General features: G+C 40.9%; 1 protein-coding gene across 1 annotated transcript in view; it reads left to right on the forward strand.

The window, feature by feature from the left end:
* The first annotated feature begins 745 nt into the window (after positions 1-745).
* Positions 746-23,473, forward strand: part of ddhd1b (DDHD domain containing 1b) — a 25,658-nt gene continuing 2,930 nt past the window's right edge. Inside the window, exons 1-13 of the mRNA XM_041804459.1 lie at positions 746-1,771; positions 5,205-5,381; positions 7,204-7,332; positions 9,604-9,751; positions 10,790-10,899; positions 11,686-11,792; positions 13,932-14,188; positions 15,616-15,691; positions 15,851-16,000; positions 18,422-18,486; positions 18,665-18,843; positions 20,273-20,530; positions 21,087-23,473. The exon at positions 21,087-23,473 is cut by the window's right edge and continues 2,930 nt beyond it. Coding sequence (XP_041660393.1) covers positions 1,066-1,771; positions 5,205-5,381; positions 7,204-7,332; positions 9,604-9,751; positions 10,790-10,899; positions 11,686-11,792; positions 13,932-14,188; positions 15,616-15,691; positions 15,851-16,000; positions 18,422-18,486; positions 18,665-18,843; positions 20,273-20,530; positions 21,087-21,271 — 2,547 coding nt within the window. The 5' untranslated portion in view covers positions 746-1,065 and the 3' untranslated portion in view covers positions 21,272-23,473. The remainder of the gene's footprint in view (positions 1,772-5,204; positions 5,382-7,203; positions 7,333-9,603; positions 9,752-10,789; positions 10,900-11,685; positions 11,793-13,931; positions 14,189-15,615; positions 15,692-15,850; positions 16,001-18,421; positions 18,487-18,664; positions 18,844-20,272; positions 20,531-21,086) is intronic.

The raw sequence follows: 23,473 nt of genomic DNA on the forward strand, positions 1-23,473 counted from the left end.
GAAAATAAAAAACTTATTTTGATTTTTCAAGACTAAAAATGTAGCCTACTAAACAGCAGAGAAATGTTTGAGATGGTATAGATGAATTACCAAGAACCAACCTGAAACACATTTCTGATGATAATTTAATACAACTAGAAGTATTTATTTTGCATGGGGGTAAAATGGGTATGGGAGTCTATATTTGCGACCGAAACAAGGATAGGTTCTTTAAAAAAAGCATTTGAATCTTAATCTAAAAAAAAAAAAAACGAGTTCAAAAGATAGAATTATGAGATAAAGAAACTCATAATTCTGACATTAAAAAAATCGACATTAAGAGCTCAAAAAGCATAACTTAGATTTTAAAAATTAGAACTATGAGATTAAAATGTCTAAATGATGAGATCCAAAATGAAGATTAGGAGATGTAAAGTCTAAATTCTGAAAATAAACTGTATGAATGGAAAAGAAGATCAAAACACTAAGATTTAAACCTTTAATTTTGATTCATTTCATAAATATGACTGACATCTCGAAATTTAAATGTATGTCATTATTCTGGTGTATCTCATAATTGTGATCTTTTATTCACATAATTTAGACTTTCTATCTCACAGTTATTATTTGACTTTTCCATAACTTCGATTGAAGACATATATCTTTTTATAATAACTTGTCTTCAACATATTTCTTTCTTTTTAAGCTGCGGAAATGGGCTTCCAGTAATGAGCCATCCAGTCTTGAATTCTGTGGTGCGGATGTTTACTTTATTTTGAAAGTCGTTACAGGAAGCTGTGAGCCTAGATCGTGGTTAACTTGCCGTGATGAAGCAGCTGAGATTACATCCTCGTCTCCGTGGGATGATGGTGGATTATAGCATCATTTGTCCGTGTTAGAGCAGGACAGCAGCTCCTCTACAGACCTTTAAATGTGTGATGGTCAGAGACAGCCCGGTTCGGCTCGGCTCGGCTCTGTTCGTCTCTGCTCGGTTCCAGATGTTCCAGCTGAGGATGTAGAGGCTGTGATGGTTGTCAGTGATGTGACGGGCTGATTTTGGCTGGTTTATGTCTTTATTTCCGGTTAATGATGAGTGTGAAGGAGACAGCGTCGCTCCGGCAGCAGCTCAGCTCCGGTAATAACTCGGTCAGCAGCTCGGACTGGGACTTGGCCAACGACGTATTTGTGTCCGGCTATGATGACTCTCCTTCGGGACACGGCCTCTCTGCTGCCGGCCTCTCTCAGCCCTTACCCCGTGATGAGGGCATGATGCTGGGCCTGCCCGAGGACGAGTACCCGGGCTCCTCCTACCTCTCCATGGACCCGGACTTCACAGATGGGGACGGCGGCACCGTGTGCTCCAAGAAGCGGATCCGCTCAAACAGCTCCCGGCCCCGCGGGGACATCGTGACGGAGCTGGGCCCGGAGGAAGTCCGCTGGTTCTACAAAGAGGACCGGAGGACCTGGAAGCCGTTCGTCGGACACGATTCTCTAAAGATCGAAACCGTGTACCGGAGGATCTGTACCGAGACAGAGAAAAGGAGGACCAGTGAGCTGAACGGGTCCATGAAGACCGAGAACCCCGCTGAAGAGGCAGTCAGAACCGGGGAGGGACGAGGGGACGAGCCGGGGGAGCAGCCGGGGGGAGAGCAGAGCAGCTCAGTGTCTGAGGAGGAGAAAGAGGAGGTGAAGGAGGAGGAAGAGGAGGTGGCGACGGAGGCAGTCTGTGTCCGAGGAGGACTCTACGAGGTGGACATCCGGGACAAAGAGTGCTACCCGGTCTACTGGAACCGTGAGTCCACTACAGCTGTCAGTAGCCATAGACTATTACTATTATCAGTACTACTACTACTCTAAATACTGCCAACACTACTTCTACTACTACCGATAATACTACCGATACTACTGTAATACTATAGATAAAACCACTGTTAATACTACAGATACTACTACTGTTAATACTACAGATACTACTACTGTAATACTACAGATACTACTACTGTAATACTACAGATACTACTACTGTAATACTACAGATACTACTATTGTAATACTACAGATACTACTATTGTAATACTACAGATACTACTACTGTTAATACTACAGATACTACTACTGTAATACTACAGATACTACTACTGTTAATACTACAGATACTACTACTGTTAATACTACAGATACTACTACTGTTAATACTACAGATACTACTACTGTAATACTACAGATACTACTACTGTTAATACTACAGATACTACTACTGTTAATACTACAGATACTACTACTGTAATACTACAGATACTACTACTGTAATACTACAGATACTACTACTGTTAATACTACAGATACTACTACTGTTAATACTACAGATACTACTACTGTAATACTACAGATACTACTACTGTAATACTACAGATACTACTACTGTAATACTACAGATACTACTATTGTAATACTACAGATACTACTATTGTAATACTACAGATACTACTACTGTTAATACTACAGATACTACTACTGTAATACTACAGATACTACTACTGTTAATACTACAGATACTACTACTGTTAATACTACATATACTACTACTGTAATACTACAGATACTACTACTGTTAATACTACAGATACTACTACTGTTAATACTACAGATACTACTACTGTTAATACTACAGATACTACTACTGTAATACTACAGATACTACTACTGTTAATACTACAGATACTACTACTGTAATACTACAGATACTACTACTGTAATACTACAGATACTACTACTGTTAATACTACAGATACTACTACTGTAATACTACAGATACTACTACTGTTAATACTACAGATACTACTACTGTAATACTACAGATACTACTATTGTAATACTACAGATACTACTATTGTAATACTACAGATACTACTACTGTAATACTACAGATACTACTACTGTTAATACTACAGATACTACTACTGTTAATACTACAGATACTACTATTGTAGTACTACAGATACTACTACTGTAATACTACAGATACTACTACTGTAATACTACAGATACTACTACTGTAATACTGCAGATACTACTACTGTAATACTACAGATACTACCACTGTAATACTACAGATACTACTATTGTAATACTACAGATACTACTTCTGTAAATACTACAGATACTACTACTGTTAATACTACAGATACAACTACTGTAATTCTACAGATACTACTTCTGTAAATACTATATATACTGCAACTGTTAATACTACAGATACTACAACTGTAGTACTACAGATACTACTACTGTAGTACTACAGATACTACTACTGTAATACTACAGATACTACTACTGTAATACTACAGATACTACCACTGTAATACTACGGATACTACCACTGTAATACTACGGATACTACTACTGTAATACTACAGATACTACTACTGTAATACTACAGATACTACTACTGTAATACTACAGATACTACCACTGTAATACTACGGATACTACCACTGTAATACTACAGATACTACCACTGTAGTACTACAGATACTACTACTGTAATACTACAGATACTACTACTGTAATACTACAGATACTACCACTGTAATACTACAGATACTACTACTGTAATACTACAGATACTACTACTGTAATACTACAGATACTACTACTGTAATACTACAGATACTACTATTGTAATACTACAGATACTACTATTGTAATACTACAGATACTACTACTGTTAATACTACAGATACTACTACTGTTAATACTACAGATACTACTACTGTAGTACTACAGATACTACTATTGTAATACTACAGATACTACTATTGTAGTACTACAGATACTACTATTGTAATACTACAGATACTACTACTGTAGTACTACAGATACTACTACTGTAATACTACAGATACTACTACTGTAATACTACAGATACTACTACTGTAATACTACAGATACTACCACTGTAATACTACAGATACTACTATTGTAATACTACAGATACTACTTCTGTAAATACTACAGATACTACTACTGTTAATACTACAGATACAACTACTGTAATTCTACAGATACTACTTCTGTAAATACTATATATACTGCAACTGTTAATACTACAGATACTACAACTGTAGTACTACAGATACTACTACTGTAGTACTACAGATACTACTACTGTAATACTACAGATACTACTACTGTAATACTACAGATACTACCACTGTAATACTACGGATACTACCACTGTAATACTACGGATACTACTACTGTAATACTACAGATACTACTACTGTAATACTACAGATACTACTACTGTAATACTACAGATACTACCACTGTAATACTACGGATACTACCACTGTAATACTACAGATACTACTACTGTAGTACTACAGATACTACTACTGTAATACTACAGATACTACTACTGTAATACTACAGATACTACCACTGTAATACTACGGATACTACCACTGTAATACTACAGATACTACTACTGTAATACTACAGATACTACTACTGTAATACTACAGATACTACTTCTGTAAATACTACAGATACAACTACTGTAATTCTACAGATACTACTTCTGTAAATACTATATATACTGCAACTGTTAATACTACAGATACTACAACTGTAGTACTACAGATACTACTACTGTAGTACTACAGATACTACTACTGTAGTACTACAGATACTACTACTGTTAATACTGCAGATACTACAACTGTTAATACTACATACACTACTACTGTTAATACTACAGATACTACTACTGTAAATACTACATATACTACTACTGTAATACTACAGATACTACTACTGTAAATACTACATATACTACTTCTGTAAATACTACAGATACTACTACTGTAATACTACAGATACTACTACTGTAAATACTACATATACTACTTCTGTAAATACTACATATACTACTACTGTAATACTACAGATACTACTACTGTAAATACTACATATACTACTTCTGTAAATACTACAGATACTACTACTGTAATACTACAGATACTACTGCTCTTCATTCTCCTCATACTTCATCTACCACTACTGTTCATTATTACAGTTTGAATGATTCATACCACCTGCCTAATACTTTACAGTACTACTAACACCAGGATTGTCATTTTCCTGGCACTGTGCCTAAGCTCCATCATTTCAGCTCATTGAACTCCTGCTGCTGATGCTGATCACCCTGTCGTTTCTCTCAGAACAAGACCGGATCCCTGTGATGAGGGGACAGTGGTTCATCGACGGGACATGGCTCCCTCTGGAGGAGGACGAGAGCGACCTCATCGAGGCCGAACACTTGGCCCGTTTCCGGGGCCAACAGATGCGGGACACCTACGAGATGGAGGTGGTGACAACCACGGTGGACAGCAAGGACGGTGAGGAGACAGACAGAGGCTTTCCATCACTCAGTGACAGTGCCTCTATAAAAGTAGTAGCCCCCTGGGATGTTTTACTCTTTTATTGACTTGATGAAACAATCATGGTCACTCTAATTTGACTTTTTAACAAAAACAACAGTAAAACCTCTTTAATGTCAAAGTGAGAACAGATTTCTACAAAGTAATCAATTAAATAAAAATATGTAAAGTAAAATGAGAGACTACATAAATATTGGTGATTTCTCTCTTACTGATTGTTAGTAATGTATTAGTAAAACTTACATAAAAAAACACCATTCAAAAGTTTTAGCAAATCAGATGTTAAAGTAACGTGATAGGACGTGAACATGTCATTTTAACATTCAGGATACTTCAAACACATTTATTGTAGCTGAAGTGTGTGTTTTTATGTTTTGACTGTAATACTGATGCTGAACAGCAGATGGAGCCTTGGCTTTTAATGAGCATAAAGACAGGCTCCAGGTGATTTCATTCAGGTATGATTGGTGTTGAAACATTTTTTGACCATGTCAGTGGTTTGTGTCAGGATTTTGTTAGCTTTTATTGCATTAATATTGTGAGGAACTGTAGATTCAATACTATAAGACAACCAGGCAACGTTTCAATCTGTTCCTGAAATTTTCCATTTGGAGAAAAAAAAAAAAAAAACCTTCCATGTTTTAATATCTGTTTGTACATTTGCATCTAATAGCTATAATACGGTAGTTGAACTCATCAACTAACAATAACATGATAGTTGAGCACATCTCCAAACAATACAAGGGTAGTTGAGGACATCTTCTTACTAAACCGGGTAGTTGAGCACATTTACTAACTATAATACGGTAGTTGAGCACATCTGCTAACAGTAACAGGGTAGTTGAGCACATCTACTAACAATAACGGGGTAGTTGAGCACATCTACTTATTGTAATACGGTAGTTGAGCACATCTGCTAACAATAACAGGGTAGTTGAGCACATCTGCTAACAATAACAGGGTAGTTGAGCACATCTACTAACAATAACAGGGTAGTTGAGCACATCTACTAACTGTAATACGGTAGTTGAGCACATCTAACAATAACAGGGTAGTTGAGCACATCTGCTAACTGTAATATGGTAGTTGAGCACATCTACTAACTGTAATACGGTAGTTGAGCACATCTAACAATAACAGGGTCGTTGAGCACATCTACTAACAATAACAGGGTAGTTGAGCACATCTACTAACTGTAATACGGTAGTTGAGCACATCTATTAACTGTGATATGGCAGTTCACCCATCTACTGACAGTACTACAGTATTTGACCAGATGTACTCACTGTAATACAGAAGTTGAGCTCATCTACTAACAATGTGAGGCCAGTCGTGGTGTGCCGTGAGGCCAGTCTAGGTGTGTTGTGAGGCCAGTCTAGGTGTGCTGTGAGGCCAGTCTAGGTGTGCTTTGAGACCAGTCTTGGTGTGCTGTGAGGCCAGTCTAGGTGTGCTGTAAAGCCAATCTAGGTGCTGTAAGGCCAGTCTAAGTGTGCTGTAAGGCCAGTCTAAATGTGCTGTAAGTCCAGTCTAGGTGCTCTGAGGCCAGTCTAGGTGCTCTGAGGCCATTCTAGGTGCTGTAAGGCCAGTCTAGGTGCTGTAAGGCCAGTCTAGGTGTGCTGTAAGGCCAGTCTAAATGTGCTGTAAGTCCAGTCTAGGTGCTCTGAGGCCAGTCTGGGTGCTGTAAGTCTAGTCTAGGTGTGCTGTAAGTCCAGTCTAGGTGCTCTGAGGCCAGTTTAGGTGCTGTCTATGAGGACTTTAACATTCTGTGTGTTTTTTTCAGCCATTCACAGCCTGAAGCTCAGCAGAAGTCACGTTGACTGGCACAGCGTGGACGAGGTTTACCTCTATAGCGACGCCACCACCTCCAAGATCGCTCGCACTGTCACACAGAAACTGGGCTTTTCTAAAGGTATGGACAAACAGCACATACAGTAAACAAAAACGACATTAATACATTAATACAAACACATAAACACAAATATAACCACAAGCAGTGGGTCATGTGGATATTTAGATAGATAGAGGTACATTAATGAGTTCAAAATAGATGCTGCTGCCTCCTTGAACATGTTCAACCCAGACATTATAAGTCAGTGTCTTTAAAAACCCATCAATTTTTAATTTAAAAATAGAACCTAATATTAAGAATCAATTTGTTGCCTAATTACTGTTTAAAAATATAAAAAAAAAACACACAACCTGACATGCCAGATGGATTTGTTTCACACATCTATCTGGGAAACCTTTGATATACAGCATTTGGGAAAAGGCAGAGTCTTTGAAAAAAATCTCGGAGGGTGATTGTTCTGTCTGTCACATCTTTACGGGCCAATCAGAGCAACAAAACATGTGACGTCGTTGCCGCCGCTACCGCGGTGCGCATTCACCGGTGTATAAAATCAAGCACCTAGGCACGCAGACTGTTTGTACAAACATTTGTGAAAGGATGGGTCGCTCTCAGGGGCTCAGTGAATTCCAGCGTGGTACTGTGATAGGATGCCACCTGTGCAACAAGTCCAGTGGGGAAATTTCCTGCTCTTAAATATTCCACAGTCAACTGTCAGTGGTATTATAACAAAGTGGAAGCCATTGGGATTGACAGCAACTCAGCCACCAAGTGGTAGGCCACGTACAATGACAGAGCGGGGTCAGCGGATGCTGAGGTGCATCGTGTGCAGATGTTGCCAACTTTCTGCAGAGTCAATCGCTACAGACCTCCAACTTCATGTGGCCTTCAGATTAGCTCAAGAACAGTGGTAGAGAGCTTCATGGAATGGGTTTCCACGGCCGAGCAGCTGCATCCAGGCCATACATCACCAAGTGCAATGCAAAGCGTGGGATGCAGTGGTGTAAAGCACGCCACCACTGGACTCTAGAGCAGTGGAGACGCGTTCTCTGGAGTGACGAATCGCGCTTCTCCATCTGGCAATCTGATGGACGAGTCTGGGTTTGGCGGTTGCCAGGAGAATGGTACTTGTCTGACTGCATTGTACCTAGTGTAAAGTTTGGTGGAAGGGGGATTATGGTGTGGGGTTGTTTTTCAGGAGCTGGCCTTAGCCCCTTAGTTCCAGTGAAAGAAACTCTGAATGCTTCAGCATACCAAGAGATTTTGGACAATTCCATGCTCCCAACTTTGTGGGAACAGTTTGGGGATGGCACCTTCCTGTTCCAACATGACTGTGCACCAGTGCACAAAGCAAGGTCCATAAAGACATCGATGAGAGAGTTTGGTGTGGATGAACTTGACTGGCCTGCACAGAGTCCTGACCTCAACCCCATAGAACACCTCTGGGATGAATTAAAGTGGAGACTGAGAGCCAGGCCTTCTCGTCCAACTTCAGTGTGTGACCTCACAAATGGGCTTCTGGAAGAATGGTCAAAAATTCCCATAAACAAGCTCCTAAACCTTGTGGAAAGCCTTCCCAGAGAGTTGAAGCTGTTATAGCTGCAACAGGTGGACCGACATCATATTAAACCCTATGGATTAAGAATGGGATGTCACTTAAGTTCATATGCGAGTCCGGGGAGGTGAGCAAATACTTTTGGCAATATAGTATATGTGGAAAAAGACTGTACCAGCCCCGGTGTCCTTTTATCTTTCTGTTTTTGATCAAAAAACTAAAATGTACAGATGAAAAATGAACCGTTTTTGATGTTTTTACTTCTTTTGAAAATAAAAACTAGAAAGAGAAAACAAATACTGGACTGCGTGAAAGGGCCGCAGGCTGGTTAAATCCATGTTTGGTTTTCCTGTTATTAAACAGTCAAAGGATAATGGCTGGTTTCTTGATTTTTTTATTTCTTATTCAAATTTCAGATATTTTGGCCATTGAATACGCTGACCCATACAACTCTAATATCAGACTTCTGAAGGGAAGGGAGTTGACCATGAGAGACAGACATACCAGAGATGATATGACTTTCAAAATAAAGCAGAGGGACGGCATTTATAAAGGAAATGAAAATGTGAAGGCCACACCTGACATCAGATAACATCACTGCCAAGCTAAATCGCACTAAAAAACATTACATCAAAGCATTTTAACAGTGTCTGACCAGAACGATGTCTACATTTAGCTACAGAGAGAACTGAGAAACCCCAGAGAAGTTGTTTCAAAAAAATTGGGATGGCTCTCCTCATTGTGTAGTCTTAGTTATAACCCCTTCTCTTCCTTGTCAGCCTCCAGCAGTGGGACGCGGCTCCATCGAGGATATGTGGAGGAGGCAGCGCCTGAGGACACGCCCCCTGAAACCACACACATTGTGTTTGTGGTGCATGGGATCGGACAGAAGATGGACCAGGGACGCATCATCAGGAACACCAGCATGTGAGATATTTAAACGTTTATTCATGACTGTACAGTTTATATCAAGGAAGCACCTTGCCAAGGGGTTGTTAAATAAAGACAATAGAGCAGAACAAAAACTGCATGTCCTCCATTTTAGGCGTTCTGAAAAGGAAACCTGCAGAGCCCAATGTTGGAATATTCATTAAGAAGAGTAAAGGCTCATTTATGCTCTATGCATGAAAATAAATCTGTGCATTTTGAACTTTACAACCGCCTCAGCCCTCTTGTGTCAGTTACGTTGGAGTGGACATTGATAAACGAATCCACTAGAGGTCGCTGTCTCTCACTGAGAAACTTTGATGCTGCTCCAGAAAGAACGGTCTGTCCTCTGCGCAGCTGTGCTCAGTCTGTCTAGCAGCATTGATATGTTTTTATTTACTAACAACTCACTCAATATTCGGCCACTTTCCTCAGAAAACTCATTCAAGTTTACCCCCACATTTTTCTTCTTTGTTGTGCTTTGCTATTCTGAATTAGATTGTTGTTCTCAACATTTCCCCATGATTGGTGGCGGTATTGCAATGTTTGGTCCCTGTTATTGATTTTATTATTCAATCATGGTCAATATAATCTGGCTTTAAACAAATGCAAAAAAACTCTTTAATCATTCCCCCCTTCTAGTCAGTATTTAGTAGAGTCACCTTTGGCTGCAACCACAGCTCTGAGTTTGTATGGATAGGTCTCAGTCAGGCTCAAACCTGGAATTTTACTCCATTCTTCTTTGATAAACTGCTCAAGCTCTGTCAGGATGATCAGGGATCAGGCATGAACAGCTTTTTCCACTAATCCTCTGTTGGACTGAGGTCTGGGCTTTGACTCGGCCACTCCAGAACATTCCCCTTGTTGTCTTTAAACCATTTATGTGTATTTTTCTCTGGACGCTTCGGCTCATTGTCTTACTGGATAATAAATCTTCTCTAAGCCGTAGCTCTCTGTCAGGATTCATTTTACACTTTTTCATTGGCACTGTAACTGATTTAAACCACATTTATTCATAGTGTGTTTTTGCCTCTGCAGGATGAGAGACGCGGCGAGGAAGATGGAGGAAAAACACTTCTCTGACCGCAGCACGGAGCATGTGGAGTTTCTCCCAGTGGAGTGGAGGTCAAAGTTGGCTCTGGATGGAGGTATGAGACAGGCTGACATCTAAATTTCTATCTAAGAGTTTTTACTCTGTGGTTTTAAAGCCTTCCTTTGATGTAGGGAGGGTGTTAAAGACGATAAACTCAGAATATTTGATGCTTTTGGTTAAGATGGGCTTAACCAGTCCTGGTCACAGATACTGGTCTAATCCAGAGTCTGATAGTTGATCTGAGAATTAGTGATGGAGGGTCGATCCATAGGGCTGATATCCTGAGTTTACAGCCAGCATGGGTAAGGCCTGGTCTCTTTAAGAAAGACACTAAACAACTAAATTTTCAAATAAAGGCTCCTCACAGTGTAAGACCAGTGTCATTTCCTTGTTTTACTGTAAATCTTCTAGTAAAAGCTCATCACAATGTAAGACCAGTGTCATTTCCTTGTTACTGTAAATCTTCTAACAACAGTGCATCACAATGTGACACCAGTCCCATTTCCTTGTCTTACCATAAATCTTCTAACAACAGTGCATCACAATGTGAGGCCAATCTCATATTCTCGTGTTACCGTAAATCTTCTTATAACAGTGCATCACAATGTGAGACCAGTCTCATTTCCTAGCATCACTGCAAATCTAGTAAGGACAGAGATAGCTTTGCTTTGAAAGCTCATAAACTTTGGCAACGTTTCTGTCTCTGACATTTAACTAATCCAACAAATGGTTGTTGTCTAAAGTTCAAATATGATGGCAATTTTTGGATTAGAGAAAAACTAATATTCACAAGAACCCCTAAATCCTACAGTGTGCTGACCTCTGACCTCTGTTTCTGCAGACACAGTGGACTCCATCACCCCAGATAAAGTACGTGGACTCAGAGACATGTTGAACAGCAGTGCCATGGACATCATGTACTACACCAGCCCGCTCTACAGAGACGAGGTGACTCTACCAGGACTGTAGAAAGAAGCAGTGGGCGGGCCTAAAGCCCCCAATCAGAAAGCTAAAACATCCCTGCCTTTTGCATGAATGGTTAGAAAGCGCAGCTCAGTTTCAATCTCCTGTTGGCTGCAGTGGGTGCACAGTCTTTCCACTTTAGAGGCCCAGCTTTGTCTGTGGTGCCCTCTCTTGATGGCGAGGTTGTGCTCTCTCTCTGTCTCTCTCCATTAAACATGTGTAGTCTGACGTTGAGCCATCTCTCTTTGTCTCTTGGTGTATACAGATGGATCTCAGAAAAATAGAATATCATGGAAAAGTTATATTGTTCCTGAGATTTACTTCAAGAAGTTAAACTTCCATTTATTCTAGATTCATCATTACAAAGTGACATTTTCAAGACTTTTTGTGTCAGTCTTGATGATTACAGCTTACAGCTCAAAAAAACATCCAAAATCCATTTCTTTCACCAGCCAGGAGAGGTCTGTCTCTCTCTCTTTCCTGGTCTATAGATCACCTGTGGTCTGATGTTGAACTGTCTCTCTCTCTCCTGGTCTATAGATCACCTATGGTCTGATGTTGAACTCCCTCTCTCTCTCTCCTGCAGAGTTGGCTTCAGTTTCATTTGGCTTCTCTCACTTTTGCCTTTTTGTCTTTTATCTTTTTTACTCTTCCTGTCTCTTTTTTTTTGTCTTTTTGAGAGTAAAGTTTTCAGGACGACAGCTGTTGCCCATGTCAGGACAGGATTCTTGTACTCTGTCTTTTTGTGACTTTTGAGACTCAGTGATTGGTTGGCATGTGGATGTCAACTCCAGTAATTATCCTCTTTTTGTTGAATCAAAATTTTTTGCACACAGATTTAATGAACAATTATGTTGGCAATATATTATTTACAATCAAGACAACTCTCTCCTGGTCTTTAGATCACCTGTGGTCTGATGTTGAACTGTCTCTCCCTCTCTCCTGGTCAATAGATCACCAGTGGTCTGATGTTGAACTGTCTCTCTCTCTCTTCTGGTCTATAGATCACCAGTGGTCTGATGTTGAACTGTCTGTCTCTCCTGGTCTATAGATCACCAGTGGTCTGATGTTGAACTGTCTCTCTCTCTCTTCTGGTCTATAGATCACCAGTGGTCTGATGTTGAACTGTCTGTCTCTCCTGGTCTATAGATCACCAGTGGTCTGATGTTGAACTGTCTTTCCCTCTCTCCTGGTCTATAGATCACCAGTGGTCTGATGTTGAACTGTCTTTCCCTCTCTCCTGGTCTATAGATCACAGTGGTCTAATGTTGAACTGTCTGTCTCTCTCCTGGTCTATAGATCACCAGTGGTCTGATGTTGAACTGTCTTTCCCTCTCTCCTGGTCTATAGATCACCAGTGGTCTGATGTTGAACTGTCTTTCCCTCTCTCCTGGTCTATAGATCACAGTGGTCTGATGTTGAACTGTCTTTCCCTCTCTCCTGGTCTATAGATCACAGTGGTCTGATGTTGAACTGTCTCTCTCTCCTGGTCTATAGATCACAGTGGTCTGATGTTGAACTGTCTTTCCCTCTCTCCTGGTCTATAGATCACAGTGGTCTGATGTTGAACTGTCTCTCTCTCCTGGTCTATAGATCACAGTGGTCTGATGTTGAACTGTCTTTCCCTCTCTCCTGGTCTATAGATCACAGTGGTCTAATGTTGAACTGTCTGTCTCTCTCCTGGTCTATAGATCACCAGTGGTCTGATGTTGAACTGTCTTTCCCTCTCTCCTGGTCCATAGATCACAGTGGTCTGATGTTGAACTGTCTTTCCCTCTCTCCTGGTCTATAGATCACAGTGGTCTGATGTTGAACTGTCTCTCAGTCTCCTGGTCTATAGATCACCTGTGGTCTGATGTTGAACTGTCTGTCTCTCCTGGTCTAAAGATCACCAGTGGTCTGATGTTGAACTGTCTCTCTCTCCTGGTCTACAGATCACCGTGGTCTAATGTTGAACTCTCTCTCTCTCTCCTTGTCTATAGATCACCGTGGTCTGATGTTGAACTCTCTCTCTCTCTCCTGGTCTACAGATCACCCGTGGTCTGATGTTGAACTGTCTCTCTGTCTCCTGGTCTATAGATCACCAGTGGTCTGATGTTGAACTGTCTCTCTCCTGGTCTATAGATCACCCGTGGTCTGACCCTGGAGTTAAACCGCCTCTACTCACTTTTCTGTTCGAGGAATCCAGACTTCGAGAAGAACGGGAAGGTGTCCATTGTGTCCCACTCGCTTGGCTGCGTTATCACATACGACATCATGACGGGCTGGGACCCTGTACGCTTTCATTATCAGGAGGCCCCTGACCCTGAGGAGGCCAAGGCCCGCTGGCCAAGTGATCAGGAGCGCTGCCTGCAGGAGGAGCTGAGACTTACCCACCTCAGGTGACCAATGTGTGTTTGGACTGTTTCTACTCCTGAAGTAGAGCAGCATCAAACTTTAGAGACTAACGGTCCATTTCCTGGAGCCTCTAACATTCTTTTCTAATCCTAATTCTAAAGAGCAACCAAAAACAAGAAACAAGCTCTTTCCTTATTACCTTTAAAAAAAACAAAAAAAGAAAACACAGCTTGTCCTTGGCCCACTCAGGCAGTTCAGATTAAACTGAGAATCAATAAGCACAAAATGAAACAAAATATTAATAAATTACCCCCTCTCTGTTTCTTGTTGTTGTTTTTTTTTAATTTCCTCTTTTCTTTTGATGATCTGATCAAAAACAGACGATCAAAGATCAGAACAACATAACATTCTTTTTCTAACATGCATAGGAAAAATAAAGTTACATCACCAGTGTTTCGTTCCTTGATCTTGCTGTTTTTCAGAATCAGATCAGTCTGTATAAAAATGCATTATTCTGTCTGCTAATTCTGGGGTTCAGTGAGAGTCTGTGGGTGGAGGGCCGGAGTACTGTTCATTAGACTGACAGCAGAGGAAGACCAACTGTTCTTGGGGATGAAGCTTCTGGTCCTGATGGATCTCAGCCTCCTGCCAGAGGTGAAAACATCTGAAAGTCCATGTCCGCAGGTGAAAGGGGGTGCGAGCAATTTTGCCTGCATGCCTAAGAGTCCTGGAGGGTTTCAGGTCTCCTCAGAGTTCTTGAGTGAACAGGTCTCAGAGGGATGGTAGATTGCAGCCAGTCACCGTCTCTGGACAGGAGATGATACGTTGCAGCCGGTTCCTGTCACTGTCTGTGGCTGAAGCCTGGTCCTGGCCCTGATCCAGGTTGCAGCCTGTTACTGTTTCTTTCCCTCAGCATGGCTGCAGCATTATTTTTCCAAGCTTGTGTTCCAAGCAGTTTCAGTTGGCTTCTCTCATTTTTGCCTTTTCTGTCTTTTTGTCTTTTATCTTTTTTACTCTTCCTGTCTGTTTTTTTTGTCTTTTCAAGAGTAAAGTTTTCAGGACGACAGCTGTTGCCCATGTCAGGACAGGATTCTTGTACTCTGTCTTTTTGTGACTTTTGAGACTCAGTGATTGGTTGGCATGTGAATGTCAACTCCAGTAATTATCCTCTTTTTGTTGAATCAAAATTTTTTGCACACAGATTTAATGAACAATTATGTTGGCAACATATTATTTACAATCAAGACAACTCCCATTCTGTTTGAAGGAATCACAGCCAGAAAAAAAGTGATTGTGATGCCGTCTCCATCTCTGTCAGCAGCTTTGGAGGGTTTCATCTTACAACAAAGTTTTTCTTCTTCTATGTTCACATCATAATTCTCCTTTTGGGTTGTTAAAAGTCTTTCTATCTCAGTAAACTCCTGTCATTCTGCTGTATATTCATCACAGTCTTCTCTGCTGCCCCCTGCAGGCTGAGGGACCTGGAGGATCAGTTTGAGCGTGTGCAGACGTCCTTGTGTGTTTCAGTTCCTGCCCTGAAGTTTAAGGTGAGGATTCAGGAGTTAGCTGGAGATCAGATTGATCAGTACTGGGATAATTTCATTCTTTTGACAGAGATCTGTTCATTTTATCATTAATCATGAACAGATAAGGCTGGTTTCACAGTTTTTTAGTGTCTGATTTTATGATTTTTTTATACACTGCAGGTAGAAAACTTCTTCTGTATGGGCTCTCCTCTGGCTGTGTTCCTCGCCCTGAGGGGGATCAGACCGGGTAACCACGGCGTGCAGGACCACATCCTCCCTACGACCATCTGCAGACGCCTTTTTAACATCTTCCACCCTACAGATCCTGTGGTGAGACACCCAAAAATAAAAACAACCTTCAGCTCTTCAGACATGATTTCAAAGAAAAACTAACATTACTAAACAGAAGGCAGATGTTTGATTTTCATTGACACATCCAAGTTCACACTGGAGCACCAGCTGTTAATCAGACTCTGAGTTTAGTAACACTTTAAATCAAACTCTGGCTTTAGTAACTCTTTAAATCAAACTCTGGCTCTAGTTACTCTTTAAACAAACTCTGGCTTTAGTTACTCTTTAAATCAAACTCTGGCTTTAGTTACTCTTTAAATCAAACTCTGGCTTTAGTTACTCTTTAAATCAAACTCTGGCTTTAGTAACTCTTTAAACAAACTCTGGCTTTAGTTACTCTTTAAATCAAACTCTGGCTTTAGTTACTCTTTAAATCAAACTCTGGCTTTAGCTACTCTTGAAACCAAACTCTGGCTTTAGTAACACTTTAAACCAAACTCTGGTTTTAGTTACTCTTTAAACCAAACTCTGTCTTTAGTTACTCTTTAAACAAACTCTGGCTTTAGCTACTCTTTAAACCAAACTCTGGCTTTAGCTACTCTTTAAACCAATCTCTGATTTTAGCTACTCTTTAAATCAAACTCTGGCTTTAGCTACTCTTGAAACCAAACTCTGGCTTTAACTACTCTTTAAATCAAACTCTGGCTTTAGCTACTCTTTAAATCAAACTCTGGCTCTAATTACTCTTGAAACCAAACTCTGGCTTTGGCTACTCTTGAAACCAAACTCTGGCTTTAACTACTCTTTAAATCAAACTCTGGCTTTAACTACTCTTTAAATCAAACTCTGGCTTTAGCTACTCTTTAAATCAAACTCTGGCTCTAATTACTCTTTAAATCAAACTCTGGCTCTAGTTACTCTTTAAACAAACTCTGGCTTTAGCTACTCTTTATATCAAACTCTGGCTTTAGCTACTCTTTAAACCAATCTCTGATTTTAGCTACTCTTTAAATCAAACTCTGGCTTTAGCTACTCTTGAAACCAAACTCTGGCTTTAGCTACTCTTTAAATCAAACTCTGGCTTTAGCTACTCTTTAAACCAAACTCTGGCTTTAGCAACTCTTTTAAACAAACTCTGGCTTTAGCTACTCTTTAAATCAAACTCTGGCTTTAACTACTCTTTAAATCAAACTCTTGCTTTAGCTACTCTTTAAATCAAACTCTGGCTCTAGTTACTCTTTAAACAAATTCTGGCTCTAGTTACTCTTTAAATCAAACTCTGGCTTTAGCTACTCTTTAAATCAAACTCTGGCTTTAGCTACTCTTTAAATCAAACTCTGGCTTTAGCTACTCTTTAAATCAAACTCTGGCTTTAACTACTCTTTAAATCAAACTCTGGCTTTAGCTACTCTTTAAACCAAACTCTGGCTTTAACTACTCTTTAAATCAAACTCTGGCTCTAGTTACTCTTTAAACCAAACTCTGGCTTTAGCAACTCTTTAAATCAAACTCTGGCTTTAGCTACTCTTTAAATCAAACTCTGGCTTTAGCTACTCTTTAAACCAAACTCTGACTTTAGTTATTCTTATATCAAACTCTGGCTTTAGCTACTCTTTAAATCAAACTCTGGCTCTAGTTACTCTTTAAACAAACTCTGGCTTTAACTACTCTTTAAATCAAACTCTGGCTCTAGTTACTCTTTAAACAAACTCTGGCTTTAGCTACTCTTTAAATCAAACTCTGGCTTTAGCTACTCTTTAAATCAAACTCTGGCTTTAGCTACTCTTTAAATCAAACTCTGGCTTTAGCTACTCTTTAAATCAAACTCTGGCTTTAGCTACTCTTTAAATCAAACTCTGGCTTTAGCTACTCTTTAAACCAAACTCTGGCTTTAACTACTCTTTAAATCAAACTCTGGCTCTAGTTACTCTTTAAACAAACTCTGGCTTTAGCAACTCTTGAAACCAAACTCTGGCTTTAGCTACTCTTTAAATCAAACTCTGGCTTTAGCTACTCTTTAAACCAAACTCTGACTTTAGTTATTCTTATATCAAACTCTGGCTTTAGCTACTCTTTAAATCAAACTCTGGCTTTAGCTACTCTTGAAACCAAACTCTGGCTTTAGCTACTCTTTAAACCAAACTCTGGCTTTAGCTACTCTTTAAACCAAACTCTGACTTTAGTTATTCTTATATCAAACTCTGGCTTTAGCTACTCTTTAAATCAAACTCTGGCTTTAGCTACTCTTTAAACCAAACTCTGGCTTTAGTTGCTCTTTAATAAAAATAGAAGTATTAAAGTGCTTTTCTACAGTTTGGACTCTGTTCAGGAGTTTTCTTGTGTGTTTTTGAATCTAAAAACTGACAGCTGTGTTATTCCATTACTCTGGTCATTCCAGGTTTAATCCCTGCTTCTATGTGAACGCTGGGTTCTATTGTGTTTTGTTTCTGTGTACTGTAGGCTTATAGACTGGAGCCTCTGATCTTAAAGCACTACAGTAACGTCGCTCCTGTCCAGATCCACTGGTGAGATTTCCTCCTCATCATTTATTTATTCTGTATATGCCATTATTTATTCATGTTAGTTAATGTCCAAATGTTGGCTGTTTATCTGTTAAAGCTGTTGTGCCTGTTTATGTTCTCACCCATCTGTTCACTGAGTTTACTGAGTGCATCAGTGACCTGAAGATCACCTGTTCTGCAGGTATAACACCACCAGCCCGACTCCATATGACCAGATCAGACCCACACTGCTCAACATGCCCAAGGAAACTGCGTCTGTGTCCGACTCCGAGAGTATCCCCAGCCCCTGCACCTCGCCACCGCAGGCCCGACGGCACTACGGAGAGTCCATCACCAGCCTGGGCAAAGCCAGCATTATGGGTGCGGGCGTGGGGGGACTCAGCATTATGAGCACCTGTAGCTCTGACCCTAAGTATCAGTGGTCGGTCAAGGCTGGAGGGTCAGCGTTTGAAAATCAATCAGCCCTGGCCTCAAATTGAAGATCTCACCGTGGAACAAAGAGAGAAATGACCACTGAAAGAAAATCAAAGCTGCCAGTCACAACATCCACTCAGAGAGACAAACAGGAGCTGCTGGCTCTGCTCATATTACAGCAAGGCAGGCATAGCTTACTGAGCGCATCCAAACAGATCAATACAGCCGTTAGCTGCTGACCACAGTCTGATAGAACTAATGCATCAGACAGAGAAGAGAAAACGGGCCCACTTACACTGCAGCACATCCTTCTTTCACTTTGATTCATCTCAGAGTATCCTGAGTTTACTCTGTGGGCAGGGCTGTTTCCACAACCCTGTCCTACTGAACAAACAGATTTTAGCAAAGAAAAGAACATTAATCAGCTGACTTCAGAGCAAAAAAAAACAAAGTAACTCGAGTATCCGTAGAAATCAAGGCTGGGACATGACTCTCACATGTCCAGACAGTCTGTAATTTATAAAAGTAAAGTTTTAGTACAAATGTGTCACTCTGAAATCTGTTGTAGTCAGGACCACAGTTTTGAATATTTCTCTTCATTAGCAGGTAGTAATTACCTCTCATTCCTGGTGTCTTTATTTGGCGGTGTGGCTGTTCTGGGATCCCCCTGCCCTTCCACCAGCCTATGTGGAAAGCAGGAACAACCTACTGTATGTTCCTTCCTTCTTGTGCTTGAAAGGAAAGGATGAAGCAGGGACAGAGGCAGCAGAGCAGGGCAGGCATCGCTGTCAACAGAATGGCTCTGATTAAGTCAGAGGCAGAATAAAGGAGGAGCTGGGGTGGAGTAAATGTTCACTTTTCACAGATGCTTCAATCCTGGTAAAAATGTATGTTGTCTATTGCTTTCGTGCATGTCTACCCCAAAATGGCCCCACAGGGGACCCAATGTCCTTTTGTCAGGGCCCCTCCACTTGTTTTAGCTACAAGCATGGAAATTAGTACACACATGTAAAGATGGATAAAAAAACTAAGACGCTGTCCTTTAAAAATATGAGTAGAGTAACACCTCTAACATACAATTATCTTCGGACTTTACATGATCACAATCACTCCTTCTCATTAGCATCTTCCTTTGTCAGCCAGTACTACCACGTATACAAAGTGCAATTTTTTTCATTATTTCTGATTGAATGACAGTCCAGGAGGATCTACACGGTCTCTCCACCATGCTGCAGCACAGTGCGTGGGTTGCTAACACCCCAAGCCTGTTACACACCCTCAGTTTTCACACACCCATACATGCACCAGGGTGTGAGGGCCCTTTAAGACATTGCTGTACTGGCTCCACTTTAACGCCCCTCTCTTGTTTCTAAAGGTGCGGCGAGTATTGGGAAGGGAATTGGAGGGATCCTCTTCTCCCGGTTTTCACGCTCCAGTGGCCAGGTGGGTGGGGTGGAAGAGGAGCCTTCTGACTGTGAGGGCGGGGCTTCTGAGGCAGAAAATGTGGCGGCAGGAGAAGAAGGAGCCACGACAGCAGAGAACGAAGAGAAAGACAAACAGATAGAGGAGGAGAGGAGAGAGCCAGAGCCTGTCATGTCTCAATCCACATCAGCCATCTTGGACAGCTCTTCAGGTGAGTTCCTTTACCTGAGACCATCATCCATCATAGACAGGTGAGTACCTTTACCTGAGACCATGAGCCATCATAGACAGGCAAGTACCTTTACTGGATACCAAATATCAGAAAGAAAATGTTTTGACCTCGTATTTTCAGTTTCCTGTGACTCTGACTGTAGCTGTGGAGTCTTTCTACTGCCTTTTGTTGAGTCAGTGTGTTTGAATTTCACATCTCTGCTTTAAATATAATGATTATTTAAAGGTTGGGTATACCAAGATTAACATTTGACCAATACCAGACTGATGATAACCAGACAGAAACCTTGACCAGAACCAGACTGATTAAGAACAGGCAGAAGCCTGGACCAGAACCAAACTGATTAAGAACAGGCAGAAGCCTGGACCAGAACCAAACTGATTATGACCAGGCAGAAACCTGGACCAGAACCAGACTAATTGTCTATACATATATAGCTCATTGTTTTAAAAAGTAAAAAAAACATCTTGCGCATTATGTCCATTCATTGATTTATAGACAGCTGTCAGTAACTCGTGTTGTGCTTCTCTTTCAGTCGAGCTGGAAAGACGCATCGACTACGAGCTGAGAGAGGGTTTGGTAGAGAGCCGCTATTGGTCAGCAGTGACGTCACATACAGCCTATTGGTGCTCCTACGATGTGGCTCTATTCCTGCTCACCTTCATGTACAGACCACAGGAACATCCAGAACCTTCAGAGGACAGCCCAGACACCACATAACAGGAGGAGGGGTGTTATAACATGTAGAGGAGCATGAGAGACATCACAACAAGAGACTCGTCTCTACAACAAGAGACACATCACTACAACAAGACACACATAACTACAACAAGAGGCACGACATTAAAACAAGAGACACGACACTACAAGAGACATGTCACTACAACATAAGACACGTCACTACAACAAGACACACATAACTACAACAAGAGACACGTCACTACAACAAGACACACATAACTACAACATAAGACACATCACTACAACAAGAGACATGACACTACATAAGGAGACACGTCACTGCAACAAGAGACACGTCACTACAACAAGACACACATAACTACAACAAGAGACACGTCACTACAACAAGAGACACGACATTAAAACAAGAGACACGTCACTACAACAAGAGACACGTCACTACAACAAGAGACACGTCACTACAACAAGAGACACGACATTAAAACAAGAGACACGTCACTACAACAAGAGACACGTCACTACAACAGAGGCACGTCACTACAACAAGACAAACATAACTACAACAAGAGACACGACATTAAAACAAGAGACACGTCACTACAACAAGAGACACGTCACTTCAACAAGACACACGTCACTACAACAAGGGACACGTCACTACAACAAGGGACACGTCACTACAACAAGAGACACGTCACTACAACAAGAGACACGTCACTACAACAAGAGACACGTCACTACAACAAGAGACACGTCACTACAACAAGAGACACGTCACTACAACAAGAGACACGACATTAAAACAAGAGACACGTCACTACAACAAGAGACACGTCACTACAACAAGACACACATAACTACAACAAGAGACACGTCACGACAACAAGACACACATAATTACAACAAGAGGCACATCTCTACAACAAGACACACAAAACTACAACAAGAGGCATGTCACTTCAACAAGACACACGTCACTACAACAAGAGACACATAACTACAACAAGAGACACGTCACTACAACAAGACACACATAACTACAACATAAGACACATCACTACAACAAGAGACATGACACTACATAAGGAGACACGTCACTGCAACAAGAGACACGTCACTACAACAAGACACACATAACTACAACAAGAGACACGTCACTACAACAAGAGACACGACATTAAAACAAGAGACACGTCACTACAACAAGAGACACGTCACTACAACAAGAGACACGACATTAAAACAAGAGACACGTCACTACAACAAGAGACACGTCACTACAACAGAGGCACGTCACTACAACAAGACAAACATAACTACAACAAGAGACACATCTCTACAACAAGACACACAAAACTACAACAAGAGGCATGTCACTTCAACAAGACACACGTCACTACAACAAGGGACACGTCACTACAACAAGGGACACGTCACTACAACAAGAGACACGTCACTACAACAAGAGACACGACATTAAAACAAGAGACACGTCACTACAACAAGAGACACGTCACTACAACAAGAGACACGTCACTACAACAAGAGACACGACATTAAAACAAGAGACACGTCACTACAACAAGAGACACGTCACTACAACAAGACACACATAACTACAACAAGAGACACGTCACGACAACAAGACACACATAATTACAACAAGAGGCACATCTCTACAACAAGACACACAAAACTACAACAAGAGGCATGTCACTTCAACAAGACACACGTCACTACAACAAGAGACACGTCACTACAACAAGAGACACGTCACGACAACAGAGGCACGTCACTACAACAAGAGACATGTCACTACAACAAGAGACACATAACTACAACAAGAGACACGTCACTACAACAAGACACACATAATTACAACAAGAGACATGTCACTACAACAAGAGACACATCTCTACAACAAGACACACAAAACTACAACCAGAGGCATGTCACTTCAACAAGACACACGTCACTACAACAAGAGACACGTCACTACAACAAGAGACACGTCACTACAACAAGAGACACATCTCTACAACAAGACACACAAAACTACAACCAGAGGCATGTCACTTCAACAAGACACACGTCACTACAACAAGAGACACATCTCTACAACAAGACACACAAAACTACAACCAGAGGCATGTCACTTCAACAAGACACACGTCACTACAACAAGAGACACGTCACTACAACAAGAAACACGTCACTACA

This window comes from Cheilinus undulatus, linkage group 14 (assembly GCF_018320785.1).
Source record: "Cheilinus undulatus linkage group 14, ASM1832078v1, whole genome shotgun sequence".
NCBI lineage: Eukaryota > Metazoa > Chordata > Actinopteri > Labriformes > Labridae > Cheilinus > Cheilinus undulatus.